This window comes from Salvia splendens, chromosome 14 (genome assembly GCF_004379255.2).
Source record: "Salvia splendens isolate huo1 chromosome 14, SspV2, whole genome shotgun sequence".
NCBI classification, from domain to species: Eukaryota; Viridiplantae; Streptophyta; class Magnoliopsida; order Lamiales; family Lamiaceae; genus Salvia; species Salvia splendens.
The window spans coordinates 24521877-24539643 of NC_056045.1; the positions used below are offsets into that span (position 1 = coordinate 24521877).

Here is a 17767-nt window from a genome sequence, read left to right on the forward strand (position 1 = left end):
AAAATAAAAATAAAAATAAAAAAATTACGAAATGCCTAAAAGAATTCTAACTTAACGCGAAACGTAATCTTTGAACCATGCGGGTTTCACCGCACGCCTCGTCGACCGTCGAAGTTCCTTTGTTGCGACGTCTTCCTCATCGCTGCTGCCCCCTTCGCGCTCGCTGGTCGTTTCTGGCAGGTCCATGTCGGGTTGCGGCACTGCGGTTTGAGTATCCGTATCAACCCCCTCCCCGATAACATCGTCCTTGTCCTCAAGGAGCGTCGGAAAACGGGCAGCAATCGTAGCAAGCGGCTCCCATGACGCTAAAGCTTCATCCTCGCCAGACCACTGAACCAGCAACTGCTCCACTGGCTTTCCCCCGTGAAGGGCTGTCCGCCGGTCCAAAATCCTCGCCGATGACGTCACCGAACCACCCCCTATAAATTCCTTCGGAAGATTCCCAAGTGCGGCCGGAAAACCACCCTCTACAAACGGCCGAAGTAAACTTACATGGAACACATCATGAATCCGCGCCCCGTCGGGTAATTGAAGACGATAAGCCACGGGGCCGATTTTTTCCAAGATCGGAAAAGGGCCATAATATCGCTGAGCCAGCTTTGCCGAGAGTGGACGTGCCACCGAGTGTTGTCTATATTGTCGCAGCTTAAGGAGGACTTTGTCACCGACCTCGAACTGGACATCGCGCCTATGCTTATTGGCGGTCGCGTGCATCCTCTGTTGAGCGCGTTCCAGATTTTTTCTCAACTCCACCAGTAGCCTTGCCCGTTGCTCAATCAATTCAGCCACTTCCGGCTCATCCCGTATTCTCCCCGCCGTAGGCTGTACCGCCACGAGGGCTGGAGGCTCGCGGCCATAAAGGGCACGAAAGGGAGAGGTGCCGATGCTCTCATTGTGGAAACAGTTAAGAGCGAGCTCCGCCCAATGGAGAAAATTTGCCCATTTCGTCGAACGATCTGCCGTGAAGACATGCAAGTATTGCTCTAACCCCCTGTTGCGGACCTCCGTTTGACCATCTGACTGCGGATGATAAGCGGTTGAGAAATGAAGTCTAGTGCCGCTAAGGCGGAGCAATTCCCGCCAAATATCCCCCAAAAAAATCGGATCACGGTCAGAAACAAGAGTCTTAGGAAAACCATGATGTTTCACCACTGTATCGATGAATAGTCGAGCAACTCGCATCGCATCATACCGGGCCGGCAGTGTGGCAAAGTGGGCATACTTTGACAGACGATCCACCACCACCATAATTGTCGTATACCCTTTCGAGGGGGGTAATCCCACAATAAAGTCCATCGAAACATCCTCCCAGACCTGTGTCGGGATGGGAAGCGGCTGAAGCAGACCCGCTGGCTTTTGTGTGGAGTACTTAGTCGTTTGGCAAGGCACACATGCGGCCACAAAAGCCTTTACATCTCGCCGCATATTCGGCCAGTGGAAGAAGGCGGTCAGCCTGCGTAGAGTCCGCTCGAACCCGGGGTGTCCTGCCTGCTGTGTGCTATGGTGCTCAAATAACAAGGCATCACGCAAGGTTGAATCCTTGCTCACCATCACACGCTTGCCATGATAAATCAAGCCATCGCTCACGGAAAACTTAGGATCCGCCGTGCCATCCTCAATCCGACGTCGCAGCTCGCACAGATCGGGTGCAACTGCCGTCTCCTCTTTCAAAAGACGAACTAAGTCGGGCATGGGGTGGGCCAGAGCCGTGAAGAGGGCCGCATCGACATCCGCCTCATCGTCCCTACGTGACAATGCATCGGCGACCCGATTTGCGGCTCCCGATTTATACTCGATCGTGAACTTGTAACCCATCAACTTACAAACATAGAGATGTTGCTCTGGTGTTTGGACCACCTGTTGCAGGAGTTCCCGCAAGCTCTTCTGATCACTTCGAATCACAAACTCCCGACCCAACAAATACTGTCTCCATTTTTGGACAGCCTCCACAATAGCATATAACTCTTTGTGATAGGTGGAGGCACTTCTGCGACGGGGACCCAACTTCTTACTGAAAAAAGCCAAGGGGTGACCCTTTTGCATAAGTACTGCCCCAATGCCAAAGTCGCAGGCATCGGTCTCCAGATAAAAGGTTTGTGAGAAATCCGGTAGGTGGAGAACCGGGGCCTCCGTCATGGCCTTCTTAAGTGACTCGAAGCTGTCTGCTGCCGCGGCCGACCAAGTGAAGGAGTCCTTCTTGAGCAGGTCAGTGAGAGGGGCCGCAATCACTGCATAGTGAGCGATGAATCGCCGATAGTATCCTGTAAGCCCCAAAAAACCCCGTAGTTGTTTTACTGTTGACGGCGAGGGCCAGGCGAGCATTGCCTCAATCTTGGCGGGGTCGGCTCTGAGTTGCCCGTCGGAGACGAGGTGACCCAAATAATCCATTGACGTGCTACAGAATGTGCATTTGGATAGCTTGACAAAGAACCGGTGGGTCGCCAAAATGGTCAAAACCTGATCGATGTGGGATCCGTGGGCTTCCAGCGTCGGACTGTACACCAAAATGTCATCGAAGAACACAATTACCGATTTCCGCAAGAGGGGCTGAAATATGAAGTTCATTGCGGATTGAAATGTTGACGGGGCATTCGTCAAGCCAAAGGGCATAACGAGAAACTCAAAATGACCGTCGTGAGTGCGGAAGGCCGTTTTGTACGTGTCTGGCTCATGCATCCGGATTTGATGATAGCCCGAGCGGAGATCCAGTTTTGTGAAGAAGCGAGCGGCTCCTAATTCATCAAACAGCTCGTCCGCCGTAGGAATCGGAAAGTGATTCGGCACTGTTGCTTTATTTAAGGCTCTATAATCAATGCAGAACCGAAAAGTACCATCCTTCTTGCGAACCAGCAGAACTGGGGAAGAGAAGGGGCTCTGGCTACGCTGAATTACACCTTGTTCCAACATATCCTTAACTTGTTTCTCAATTTCGTTTTTCTGGAAGTAAGGGTATCTGTAGGGTCGAACGTTCACCGGTTTAGCGTTTGGAAAAAGGTGTATCCGGTGGTCAAACTGCCGCATAGGCGGAAGGCCAATAGGTATGTCAAACACCGCTACATGCTTGGTGAGGACCCCTGCGATTGTCGGCGGTAAATCCGCGGGAAACTCGACCCCTGGATGTGGTGGGGTAGTATCAGCCTGGGGTGATGTGTCGAACAGTTCATACAACTCAAACTCGGACGAATGCGCCATTAAGGATGCGAACGATGATAGCGACAATTGAGATGGGGCAGGTGTCGTGCCGGAGAGGACGATCAGTTCATTGTCGTGAACAAACTCCATGGACTTCGCAACAAAGTCGGTGGTGACCCGGCCCAAGGATTCCAACCACTCCATTCCCAAGATGACGTCTGGGCCGTGGACCGGTAGGACATGCAGGTCAATTGAAAAGTGCTTCCCTTGCATCGTTAAACGAGTGCCCATGCACCGATGGGAGCACAACAGGGATTCACCGTTCCCAACGTAAACCCGGAATGGTTTGATGGTGGTTAGGGGGAGACGTAGTTTCTCCGCAATCCGAGGGTGCAGGAAGTCGTGAGAGCTCCCAGTGTCCACCAAAACTGATACGCGTTCTGATCCAATAACACCCGAGAGAGTGAGGGACTTAGAGCGTCGGCGACCATCAATCGCCAATAAGTGGGACAAGTCGGCTGTTATCACCTCGTCCTGAGCGGTCTCGGCTGGGAATTCAGCTGGGTCATCTTCATCTTCGTTGACACCTATATAAGCCAGAAATCGGTGGCTGCAGACGTGGCCGATCACCCATTTCTCCGGACAATAGAAGCATAATCCCTGCCTTCTACGCTCGGCTTTTTCTGCCGCAGATAGGCGAATGACGGGGGTTCCCGTGTCCCGTGTGCGCGGAGCAGGTTGCGCGGACCTGCTAACCTGACTTGTTGATGCCTGCCCTGGGGGCCCTGCCGCCGGTAACACCGTGGGTTGGCGGTTGTCCCGCGGAGGCCATTGCCTTCGGGAAAAAGGAGCCGGCGGTTGAGTTAACTCGGGTCTGCATGCGGCAAGTTGTACTGCCAGCGTGAACGCTGCGGCTAGCGATGCCGGCCGGTGAAGTAAGACCTCGTTCTGGATTGGTTGTTTCAGGCCGGCCACGTATAAGTCGAGTAAAATATGATCAGGGACACCAACGGCTTTGCTTTGGAGCTTCTCAAAAGCTAGTTGATATTCGGATACAGTCCTTGTCTGTTGTAGCTTTTTGAGGAGACCCACGTGGCTGACGTAGCACTGAGGGTCAAAGCGACAACGCACGTCATCCAAGAAGTCTGGCCATGTTACAAATTCGTGGTTGTCGCAGTAATTCCATATCCAGTCCGCGACAACAGGTTCAAATAGCATAATCACGTAGTGTAAACGCTGGGCTTCCGGTGTTCCTACGTGATCGAAATAAAACTGGATTCCGCGAATCCAGTTGTTAACCTCCGTCCCGTCGAACCGTGGGGGTTCCATTCAGAACGTATGCGGTCTCTGATCGGTGTTGGATGCCCCGAAGTGCCCAGTCGGGCGCGGGGGACCCCAACAAGAAGAGGCACTCACGGACTGAGGTCGTGAAATTGGCATGCGGTCCGTCGATAGGTGACCGGCCATGTTATATTTCCATGACTGCGGAACAGATTGCGGCTGTCGAGAGTAGGCCGCCACAGAGCCTCCCAAATCTGGAAACGTACACTCCGTTGATGATGCCGTCGCGGGTGTGTTTAGGGTGTGGGGACTCCCGGTGGAGGCTGGTGGAGGTCTATGGGCTATCGTGGAAACGCCGATAGATGGGGTCTGTATGTGAGGGAATCGCTGCGCCGGAAAGGACGTGGGAAAAGGCGGCGCTGGATCGGGCAGAACGGGAATCGTCGACGCCAGTGGAAGTAGAGAGGGCGATGTCAATCGCGTTGTTAATTCCGCAATAACCGCCGTCAGTTGCACCATCTGTGCGGCCACGTCGGTCGCTGGCAGTTCCGGCACCGAGCTTGACGTCGGCGATGCAATGGTTGCACTGATCGCTTCGGTGCGGCCCACGCCTGATTTATTTGATGACATGATCGTGGTGATGAAACACGGAAGGAAGAGAACTCGATGAAAGCACCAGATGATACGAAGGTAGTCGTATCGAGTCCGGTAGCACGAAGATGCCGGAGAACTGATAGGTTCGTTCGCGGGAGCCTCCCGTCGAGCAGCCTAGGGGTTCCGTCCAACTAGGGTTTGGATGAAAGAAAACTTGCGAAAATATAAAGTGCGGAAAGTAGGAAAATTCTGTATATTGATTTCGTGTGTTTTTCAATCGTACAGAGTCTCCTATTTATAATGCTAAGGACTAAACTAATTCGATTCGGGAAAGGACTAACAAGAAACCCCGAATCGGACTCAACTTAGAAATTACCAAAAATAAAAGATATGCAAAAAAATTAAAAAATAAAAACAAAAATAAAAAAATTACGAAATGCCTAAAAGAATTCTAACTTAACGCGAAACGTAATCTTTGAACCATGCGGGTTTCACCGCACGCCTCGTCGACCGTCGCGGTTCCTTTGTTGCGACGTCTTCCTCATCGCTGCTGCCCTATTCGCGCTCGCTGGTCGTTTCTGGCAGGTCCATGTCGGGTTGCGGCACTGCGGTTTGAGTATCCGTATCAAAGAAAGAGTGGAATTGCAGAGGAGAATAGATAGGAAACAAACTGAACTAAATTTCTATTGCTGATTCTGTGGAATGATTTCGGTTGAGAGAAGAAGGTGAGTGATTGTGGGAGTGTTAGGACAGGGTATTTATAGAGCTATCCTAGTTAGCATACCAATTTTAAGATTATGTAGGTTCCTAAAAAAGACACAATTATGAGAGTCCTTTCACGTAAAATCAGAATAAATAAATCAGTTTAATAAAAACTAATTTATAAATAACTGGTGAAATAATTATACATTTACATTTAAGCTATTATTAATATTCGGCTGATTCATTAATAGTAATAGGTTAAATATTACCGAAGTCTATTGTCTAAAATTCGGCCCATTTAAGTCCATAAGTTTGCAAGCATATATTCATTTAAGGCTCATTTCATATCTCCTATTAATAACTTATGTTTTGTTATATATAGGTGGCTTTTTCAATTGAAAAAGAGAAAACAAAACCCTAAAACACTACAACCGCTTCTGACTCTTGAATCTGCAGCAAAAGGAGAGAGAAAAACCCTAGAAAGATATAAAGATTACAGAAACAACATGCGGCTAGAACCTACACTACTGCATCAACATCTAACACAAAGGGTATGGAAATAAAAACTTTCAGTCACAGATTCGAATATCATTCTAATGGGTGCACCGTTCACATTAATCCCCTATACCAAAATCTTTTCTACAAATTGTATCATCTGTGTCTAGATTTTTAAGAGCATGGTTCGAATAAACTTGTTTAAGTTTCAATCAGTTTCAAGTTAATAACACAATGTTACTTTCCTAAGCCTAATGCACATTAGGGTTTAAAGATTTTTAGTAGTCATTTTCAAATAGAATTAGTAATCTTTTGCAGATATTAACTCCATAATTTTTGCAAGTAAGATTATCGTATATAGACTGTCCAATTTCTCTCATTTTATGTTCAGAAACGATCTAATTTTCATGCAATTGTCTGTATAGAAATGCTTTGTAGCAAAAGTGGTTGTATTTAGTAAATAAATTTTGGATTTATTTGATAGAGATGTTTAAAACATGAATACTATTAACATGTTAAATGTTTTTTCATGAACAAAATGCATTGGAAGCATAAATGATCAGTTAAAGCCTGGTAGAATGGAACAAATATAGTATATTGTAGTAATATAATAGTGTTTCATAGATACACCCACATCTCTATGCATATATTCTATTATATTTTCAGGTACACTACACCTGAATCAAAGCAGCTTTGGAAAGATGGAACAAATCTTGTTTCTAGTGCCTGCACAGTCATAAACAACACAAACATAATCTGAAAAGGTAAGAAATATTTTACTGAATATAGTTTATTCAATGTGGAGCCAAAATATTTTTTAACTTAGACTATATGATTTGGATTAAAGTTCTGTTTGGTTTAATACATGGTGAGTAGAGGACTAACAAATACACTTTCAATTCCATGATATATTACTTGTATTATGAGGGTTTTTTTATAAAGTTTGATTTCAGTATTAGTTCCTTTGATTTAAACTCAGACTATATGGTTTGGATTGAAGTTCTGTTTGTTTTAACACATGGTAAGTAGATGACTAACAAATACACATTCTCCATATTTTGATGCTGCTTTTTTTTTTGCACGATTTTATATTTGTATTCTACATCATGTTATTTTAAATGAGGTACTCCACTTATTAGTTACAAAATTTTATAAATCATTAATGTGTCTTTGATTTTTCATGTTGTAGGTAATTAGAAGGTGAATTATAATTTGTAAACAATATTCAATATAACATAATTTTAACTAATGACTTGTATTTAATTTTTCAGGAATGGCTTGCAAAGAGCCTTAAAGGATAATGGAATGTTTTGGCAGATTAGAATAAATACATATTGCAATTGTAAATATTGTAATAGAGTAGTATATAAAAATTAGGCTTTCATAATAACATATATAGGCCTGCTGCCTCTACACATTTTTCCAGAATGGCCGAAAATGGTGCAAAAAAATCATGATATAAAATATTAACACAAAATGGTGCAAAAAAAAAACACAAAAAGCAGCAGTGGTAATGCACAGTTTCCCAGCAGTGGTAATCCACAGTTTCCCGCCAAAAAGGGCAAAACTGGCATTTAAATTTTTTTCCCAAAAACTATCACTTTAGATATTGATAGATTATTCAATTATTATCCTTAATAACAGTTTTAATTAGTTATGGTTGAGAAGGATTAATTAACTCTCTATTTTAGGCTTTCTTATTTTCAGATCTTTGTCATCTGATGTTGACTTGGTTCTATAGTAGTATTTAATTAGAGCATTTATAATAGAGCCCCCAACACCAACAGCGTGCACCTAATTTTGGGGATTTATTACACGTGAAGAGGGGAAAGGAGAGGCAGCCCGGCGGCTTACGGTGGGATTTCCAACCTTATAAAATACATCTTTTCCATTTATAAATATCCTCAATTTTAACATTGTGTTTTAAATCTATTTATTTTGGAATTTTATTTTATTTGTAAATTAAAAAACATGAAAAAGAGGTAAATATGGTGAAATAAAATGTGGCTGATTTTGGGACTAACTTACTGAAGTGTTGTGGTTGAAATTAATAATAGTGATGCTATTGCTATATGTGAAAAATGGGTTGTGACTAATTTTGTGGCTGGTTTTTAGCACTTACCGTGGATGCCCTTATTTGTTTCTGCTCTTAGATTTGTTAAGTATAACTCTGAATTCAAATAATTAGAGTAGTTTCGTTTCAATTCTATACTATATACGTTGTTTTGTAAACGTAACAGATATCTATTTATCAATGAAAATATAATTTTGGAAATTGATGGAATCCACAAATTAAACAATTATGAATGATCTATTTAATAAATAGAAATAATAATCAGGCATGAAAATAATGAAAGAAAAAGTTTTTTTTTTATTTTTCAAGGAAATTTTATGCTCACAAGATTTTTTTAAGAAGAGAGATCATATTAGATAAACAAATGAGATCATAGGGTATGGAACTACTTTCTATATATATACAAATAGCTGCCATACTGCTCTCAAAACCGAAGCAATAAAAGAATAGAATAAAGCTAGGTGGACATATGGCCAGCCATAAATTGATTAAAGTAAAAAAAAATTGATTTTTTTTTTCAAAATTTTGGTTTAATACTACTTGATTTTACTTTTATATCCTTTTCGTTATTTGTTGCTCACCATGTTACTGCTGCTCTTTCGTAGTTTTAGCTCAACTTATTACTACTGTCACTTTTTATTGTTGCTCAACGTATACAGTAATTCGCGATATTAATGTGTTTTACATAATGGAATTCAAAGATAAGTATCAACTCACAAGTTCATTCACACGCATATAAGGTTATATCAGTAATTCTAATTTTTTTTATATATGTAAATGGACTAAATTAACTCTTTATGGCCGGCCATAATATGGTCATTTAGCATCACTCAAAAGAATACGGGCTCAATAAAAGATACTGGCTACCAAATCAATCATTTGTGTGGAAACATTATAGCTCATGATACCACTGAGTAGCCCAGGTCGTAGGCCCATTTTATTTGTGCAGCCCAATTTCACAAACCCAAAGGCCTAAACTCTGTATCCGGTCCGACACCTGACTCATGAGTTATGAACCCACGTCATTTGAGGGTTCTTTTATTTACAAGTATCTTCTTTTTTGACACCTTGTTGTTGAAAACAATGCATTTGCACGTTGTCTTTTGCAGTATTCAGATCTCTATAATAAAGTATGGATCAACCTACAAGAAAGAATATATAAATGGATGGATTTATTCTTCATCTCATGTTCTTCATAAAAGATATTTTTCCTCCATGTCCCTTATTTTTCTAAAGGATGTGGTTGATAAGCCAATAGTATTAATATTGACCTAATATATAACTTCTCGATTATTATAATTACGGGCAAGTCTAGGCCCGCGCATCAACTTATAATAAATGCCTAATTTTGATTACTCTTCCGAAGATACTACTATATTTTTTGTATTTCATGGCTTTGGCCATACAAAGCGGGCTTAAATTTAAATCATATAATGCCTTTAGTAATATAGCTTAATAGTAATAATACTCTTCAAACTAAGTAAATAGTGGGTTGTAAACAACAATTAATATATTAGTCCACTAGTTAAATATAATTATAAATTGATTAATTAGTCTGTCAAATTGACTCAAAAGTTCGAAAATGATATCGAATTACAATTTGAAAGTTCGTCCCATTGGAATTTAATAATGTCAAAGGATATTTATTTTGAAGCGGATCTAGCATATAGCTAGAAGGACATTCGGAGGGTGTGTGAGTTGGCTTGGTAATGTCTGAGACAGAATTAAAGATCTCAATTTCGAAGCTATGGTGATATGATCTTTGAATTTATATTCATTTATCCATAAAAAAGGCACACTAGCCCCCCAATTTTCCCACGTGTAATAATTTATTAGTGTAAAATTTATTTGTTTAAAATTTTATCTCCTCTGAAAATTTTTAAATCCTCCCCATATAAATTCTTGGTTCCGCCGCCTTTATTTATCAATTGATTAGGTTAGTAGATTAAGTTAAAACACGTCACTTTCAAATGTGTAGTTTTAATAAGACCCATAACGTATATTATATGTGCAATATGAAAACACTTGTGAATATAAACTCTGTAAATATCATTAATTAGAGACATATTTTAAAACGTGGCGCCATCTAGCTTTAATTGTAGAAACTCAAGTAGCATGACCCAGGACTAGACGTCTCCAAACAGAACCGGCCCGGATGAACCGGCCCGGAACCGTCGCCGGTGGTTCCGAACCGGAACCGGAACCGTCGCCGGCGGTTCCGAACCGGAACCGGAACCGTCACCGGCGGTTCGAACCGGCACCGGAACCGCCGGAACCGTCGGGCCGGTTCCGGTTCCTCATTTTATGCAAACCGTAACCGGCGGGTCGGAACCGCCGGTTCCGAACCGGCGGTTCGGCGGTTTCCGACACAATTTCAGGCCTACTCCCTAGCCTTTTCACAATGTCAGGGTTAAAGTTGTAATTTGTATCAATAAAATTACATTTGTACATCGCTTCATTCTAATGTTATTTACGCAAGTTTTTTTACATTTTAAACTTGAATTACAATTTACAAAATGCAAAAAAAAAAAAAAATCGGATAAACCGCCGAACCGCCGAACCGGCCCGGAACCGGCCCGGAACCGGGTAACAACCGACGGTTAGGCCGGTTCAAGTGAACCGGCGGTTCACGGTTCATAAACCGGAACCGTGCGGTCTTCGACGGGCCGGTTCCGGTTCCAACAAATTTTGAACCGGAACCGCCGGTTCCGAACCGTGAACCGGCGGTTCACGAACCGTGGTGACGTCTACCCAGGACAAATATTCAAGTCACATAAACCTACCCAATTAATGATGTTGACTCATGAATTTATGGCACAATAGTAGTACTGTACATATAATAAGATTGAATGGATAATAAAAATAGAAGATTCAATAAATGATGGCACACGCTTTCTCTCTTGGTTGAGGGGCACGCACAATTTGATTTTAACCATCCCATTCTAACAATTCATAAATCTCCTCTAGATCTACTTTTGAGATTATTGCTTATGCTTCTTCTTTTTTCTACCAAAACTAATGTAGGACTTTTTCATAGGTTGAGATCCGTCAAACAAGGCAAATAATGTACGATTGCGACATGCATGTTTAATTGTCTTACTCAATATACGTGCATATCGAAAATATTAAATAATTCAAATGAGTCAAAATTCTAATCCAAACTCATAACTCAATGTCATATTTAATGAAGTATATCATTAGATGTAAATAAATAATAGGATAGGAGTATTTGAGTACATTAAATCAATCTCTGTTATGTCCATATGAAAATTGCTTCCATTCCGCTCATTTGGTATTCCTTGTGAATATAGTACCACTGTTAGTATTCCATTGAAATTTGAAAATACACAAAATTTAGCGGGTGAGTTAACCAAATCCAATTTGCTATTACCACGCGCGATCCACACGCGCTCTGATTATAGTAAAAAACGCCTCTCTAACTTGGGTATCTCTCTCTCCCAAATCTAACCAACAATAAACTACCTCTCTCTCTCTCTCTCTCTCTCTCTCTCTAAAAACCAGCTATCAGATCATCGCCAAACACGAAGCAAAATCAAAATCAAAAACAAAATCAGAATACAAACTCGAAACTCTAAACAGACACGGAATAATTCATCACCGGAAGGGATAGGGTTTCAAATCCTCCCCCAATAATAGCTTCATTTCCCTCAATCTCCCAATTCCAACGAGAGATTGGTTCCCCCTTCCGATCACAATTCCTTACAGAGAACACCTTTGGCTTTCCGGAGAATATCATTCTCACTCTTCTCGCCTTCCCCGGATATTCCAGGTTCATTTTTCCGTCACGTCATTCAGGAAATATCTCATTTCTGCACCCGAATTTTTCGTTATTAGTTTTCTTGGTCATTTCTTTGCAGGGAATTCGTGGCGGTTGAATCATTTTTATCCGGAACCATTGGTTTCTTTTGTCTTGATTGAGGAATATGGGGGAAAATTCATGCATACTTTGAAGGGAAGTTTATTAATATACACACGGGCGGAGGAGTTGATGCTTTTGAATTCTGAATTTATTAATTGTATTTTATAGTTCTTCGTGATAAAAAAACACACTGATAGTTTGGGTGAAATTGTGAGTTTCTGGGGCTTGGTCTGCGTTGGGTGTGTATTGACTGATTCATGGGGTCAGATGATTCGCTCCGATCCATGAGCCATGTCCAATGTTGTGACTGTGGTTGCAGCTGTTCAATGTCGGGCTCGGCCTTATCCGAGTCGTGTCTACGGTCTGTCAAGCGTAAATATGATGATGACGAGGAAGGAAACAAATTTACTGTCCCGGGACTTGTTGTGCCGCAAAATGCACGTGTGGAGGTCGAAAATGAATGTATGGCACTGCGTGAAACAGTCACCAGTCAGCAGCAGACTATCCAGGACCTCCTTATCGAATTAGACGAGGAGAGAAATGCATCTTCTTCAGCTGCAAACGAGGCCATGTCTATGATCCTGAGGCTGCAGAGGGAGAAGGCAGAGGTTCACATGGAGGCAAGGCAGTTTAAGAGGTTCGCGGAGGAGAAAATGGCACATGATCAGCAAGTGGCATTGGCATTGGACGATTTGCTGTATAAGAGGGAACAGGCCGTCCATTCACTTACCTGTGAGATTCAGGTCTACAAACACAGGATGTTGAGTTTTGGGCTCACGGAGTCTGAAGCCGGTGGAGAAAAGGTTGTGGGCCAAAACACAAGCATGACAGAGAACCTAGAGGGACAATATGAGTTCCCTGGATACGATAATTACCCACCTCTCAAGTGCAATATAAATGAATCCCAGGCTTATCCAGATGGTGATGATGAAACTGCTGACATTGAGAAATATCCCTTTGGGGAAACTCCACACTCTCGGTATGAGCTGAGGGATTTCGAGTACAAGCTCAATGAATTTGAGCGAAGTCCTACTAGAACCATCGAGCCTGATAGGGAATACTTTGGCACAAAAAATATGCTTGAAAAGGTAATTGTTGGTCAATCTCCAAGACGGCCTAATCTTCTTAGGAAGTTATCTACTGATAGCTCATATTCACAATTTGGAATGGTGAAAGAAATGAGTCCAGATTTTGTGCCAGATTCCCCAAAATATGGCGGCAGTTTCAGGAAGACAACATTTTCCCATTTGGATTTGAACCCTAATTACAGGAAAGTGGATAGTGCATCTGAAGTTGGAGATGACATAAGTGACAGAGTTTACACAATAGATTCCATCCATCAACGGTCTGCAGTTAATGGTGTCATGGATCATAAGGGTTCTGATGGATCCGTATATGAGGACTATTCAAAAAGTTCCCAGGTTTCACTAGACCACTCTGATGTTATGAACCTAGAGATGCAGAAACTGTATGCAAGGCTTCAGGCTCTTGAAGCTGATAGAGAATCAATGAGGCAGGCTCTTATCTCTGTTGGAACTGATAAAGCACAAATGATTTTGTTGAAAGAGATAGCTGAGAACCTGTGCAAAGAAATGACACCAGCGAAAGCAATGCATATCCAGAAGAAGCCAGTAACCAAGGGTTTAAACTCCATTTCCTTATTGAAGGTAATGATAGTGGTAAACACTGATTTTTTTCCAAATTCCACTTGCATCTACACATGAAAGAGATACATTGCCATTTTTTCTACTTTTCTGCATTATCTGCAATTACACTCTTCGTATCAAAGATATGGTACTATTTGCAAAAACTTGATTAGTATATGTGGTTATGCAAAGCCTCACAATACTTAGCAGCTAGCACTGTACAAGCGTTGTGTTTCAGACAAAAGAAAGTGCAGCCAAATACCTCTAATTGTTAGTGGGGAAAGCCTCAGTTCATGATTAAAAAAACAGTTTTCTAAGCATCTTTTAGTAGATATGATGTCTACCATTAAGATCTATGTAGTTTGGGTTGTTAGACTTCTTCCCACTTTTATCTTTTCACTATCTTCTGGCTGTTTAGCAAACAGAGTCATTGTCTGTAAATTACTTCTATCTGAAGTTTTTTATTTTCATGCAACACTGGTCACATGAGGGAGCTATTTGTTAAAACTCTAATTGCCGGACATTAGTAAAGCTTGTAATTACCATTTCTTCATGAATACTGACTATGTATTTCTCTTTGTTCAGCGGGTCGTGTTATGGAGAAGGAATGCACGCAGAAGCAGGTAAGATACAATATTATCAAAATGTCTAACTAACTTGTGGAGATTATTGGACATCAGAAACTTTTGCTCTATACTCTTTTTTGCTGTTTTACATGGTTAAGCCGGAGCCTCTGCCAAATAAGAATGCACAATAGCACCTATCTTCTGAAATAATGCAGTTAGACATTGTATTATTTAACCATTATCCGCTCATTGTTCTTTTTTTGAGTGTCTAAGGTACACGTTCGGGATGTCTGCCAAGAATGAAGGTTTGCTAATGCTTTTAGACAAAGGTCCTCGTATCGGACAACGCAGGGTTGTGTCAACAGTAAACATGTGAAACTAAGACTGACTGGTCTTTGTTCCATCCCCGAAGCCTCTGTTATTATCACTACTGTTTGGATGCTGAGTGGTTTTGAGCTTTTCTGGTGTTTGGATTTGTGAGAAGGTTTTTTCTTGCTAATTTGTTGCTAAGGGGATTGTTAACACTGGCACGTCGTCGTGCAGCCAATTTGTCGATATAGGAGTTGTATTCTTTGTGGTTGATCAGCCAATTTCGCTTGTGCTTCTCTTTTTCTGTTGCCTTTGCTTTACATTTTAATGTTGATCTGTTATTTTTCTTGTACCCCAATTGTCACATATGCCCAGTCTTCTTGGGAAGCAAATGACAACCTCTGCCCTCACCTTAATCAAGTTTTGATTAAATCATGCTGAAACCCTAAACCCTTCCATTGCAACTTGCAAGACCCTTTTTCGTAAATTGTGGATAAAACAATAAAATAAAATAGAGTGAGAAAACTAAATAAGAGTAATAAAATCATCTTTTTCCTTAAATTTCATTTTTTGACTATTGAGCTTTATAAAAATAAAATGCTAAGAGTGACTATCTTCTTAATCACACTAGCTAATTTGCTAATGGTTGTGATTTGCGAATCATTAAAAAAAAATATATTTTAAATTATGAGTAAAATGGTAAAAGTAATTAATTCTTTTCTTAATTTAATAACACTGTTATTTAGTGGTAAAAGGGTTCGGGGCTTGTCTTTCCTCTTTGCCTCCATCCCAGCATACACTCTCCGACGGCTTCAACCGCCGCCGACCTCGCCGTTGCTCAAAATGCTGAGCTCCAAAAATTTATGGGTCAAGGCTAGATCGAAGAAATCGAAAAAATCACGCGTTACCCATTCCAAGAGGCCGAACTCAGCCACAAAGAAACAAAAACTTGAATTCAGAAAGCAAGCTACAGGCGTGGCAGCTCCGCCGCATTCATTAACGGAAGAGGAAGAACTCGAGCAAACTGAAGAAGGTAAATTCAGCTTGAAAAACTCGGCTCAATCCCACTCACACGGCGTCCAGCCGTTGGGGAATCTCTACTTCAGCTCTTCGCCCACCAATTCAAGGAACACGGGCCTCGGAAATCTCCAAATCTTCACAGATGAGCTCCTTCTCGAGATTCTTGCATATCTCAGCGGGACCCAATTGGGGGTTTTATCAACTGTGAGCAAATCCTTCTATGTTTTCTGCAATCAAGAGCCTCTTTGGAGGAATCTCGTTCTGGATACTTGTCAAAATAGGTTCTTGTATAAAGGGACTTGGAAAAACACTTTTGTTAGTTCTTATAAAAGCTCGTTCAATATTGTTAGCAGTGGGGTTAGAGTTAGGGATTTTTATTCTGATTACTTGTTTCAGAGCTGGCTCTGTGCTAATCTTGAGATGAAGCCTGAGTGGGTTGAGAGGGATAACATAGTGAGGAGAAGGGGAATTTCTGTTGATGAGTTTATATCGAGCTTTGAGGAGCCGAATAAGCCTGTGTTGTTGGAAGGCTGTCTGGATAAATGGCCTGCAATGGAGAAATGGGACAGGGAGTATCTGGTTGAAGTTTGTGGTGATGAACAGTTTTCGGTTGGGCCGGTGCAGATGAAGCTTGGGGACTACTTTAGGTACTCGGATCAAGTGAAGGAGGAACGGCCGTTGTATCTTTTCGACCCTAAGTTTGCTGAGAAAGTTCCTCAGTTGGGGATGGATTATGGGGTACCTGAGTATTTCAGTGAGGATCTTTTTAGTGTTTTGGGGAGTGAGAGGCCGGACTATAGATGGATTATTATTGGGCCGGCAGGGTCTGGATCGTCTTTCCACATTGATCCTAACTCGACCTCTGCTTGGAATGCGGTGGTGAGAGGTTCCAAGAAGTGGGTGTTGTTTCCTCCTGATGTGGTGCCGCCTGGGGTGCATCCGAGCCCAGATGGTGCAGAGGTTGCTTGTCCTGTTTCCATAATTGAGTGGTTTATGAACTTCTACAGTGCCATGAAAAGTTGGGAGAAGAGTCCCATTGAATGCATTTGTAAAGCAGGAGAGGTCATATTTGTGCCTAATGGATGGTGGCATCTGGTTATTAACCTCGAAGATTCTGTTGCCATCACGCAAAATTTTGCTAGCAGGTATACACACTCTCTCTCCATCATGTTTCCTTTGTTTTTGTTGCTACACCATATATTCATTGATGCTCAATTCATGATTCAATCAGTGTACTTTGGTGATATAGTGCTATTACAAGTAGTTATCAGTTGAAGGCTTGGCAATGTTATGGACTTTCATATGTTGTCCTCATGTATGAGTCTTGTAAGATTATGTATAATGAAATTAGTTTGAGGTATTATGTATAATGAAACAAATGCAAAACTTGTGCATACAAAATTAATCATCTAATTTTGCTGGCTGTTTAAGCAATAAATAGTATAGGAAGGTAGTGATGAAAATTTGGAAAGGTGGATGGGTAGCAACCCTTTTGTGGTGTTGAAAATTCAAGTTAGTGAGGGAGAGAGAATATAATGCCAATAAACATGTTAGATTATTTTTATGTTTGCAGGAGGAATTTGTTGAACGTTTTGGATTTTCTAAAGAGGCCTAATGCAAGCAGTCTTGTGTCGGGAACGAGAGATAGAGGTAATCTGCATGACAAATTCAAGAAAGCTATCGACACGGCTCTACCAGCAACGATAGCTGAGCTGAAAGTGAAAGCAGAGGAGAAAGAAAAGCAGGCCAAGAAGGTTTCTTTCTGGGAGACTGTTACTGATTCCAAGGTGGGTGCCTTCAAGTTTTCCTTTTAGTTTTAGGTCACACACACCAAGAATCACTCCAGACTACACATTCCAGTTCTTGGTAGAACAAGTTTATTTGTTTTCTTGCAACCACAGACAGACGAGCAACATTAGAGTTGAGAAATTTAAACAATTATTTTATCTCATTGTTAGTCTCTACTCCATACATCACATTCACTATTTTCTTTTCTTTTTGTCAGTAATTTTTGTTGCAACATCGGTTACTTATTGCAAGCTTTTAATCCTACAAATATATTGAGATC

The 17767-nt window shown here is 41.7% G+C and overlaps 2 protein-coding genes across 2 annotated transcripts; both read left to right on the forward strand.

The window, feature by feature from the left end:
• Positions 1–11753: 11753 nt before the first annotated feature.
• LOC121765264 (myosin-binding protein 7-like) lies at positions 11754–14980 on the forward strand. Its single transcript, XM_042161347.1, has 4 exons — positions 11754–12068; positions 12157–13825; positions 14390–14427; positions 14644–14980. Exons 2-4 carry the CDS (start codon positions 12416–12418, stop codon positions 14744–14746), a joined length of 1551 nt encoding a protein of 516 aa, XP_042017281.1. The 5' UTR covers positions 11754–12068; positions 12157–12415; the 3' UTR covers positions 14747–14980.
• Positions 14981–15412: 432 nt separating this feature from the next.
• LOC121765263 (F-box protein At5g06550-like) lies at positions 15413–17670 on the forward strand. The gene is made up of 2 exons (XM_042161346.1): positions 15413–16844; positions 17273–17670. Exons 1-2 carry the CDS (start codon positions 15523–15525, stop codon positions 17511–17513), a joined length of 1563 nt encoding a protein of 520 aa, XP_042017280.1. The 5' UTR covers positions 15413–15522; the 3' UTR covers positions 17514–17670.
• Positions 17671–17767: the final 97 nt, after the last annotated feature.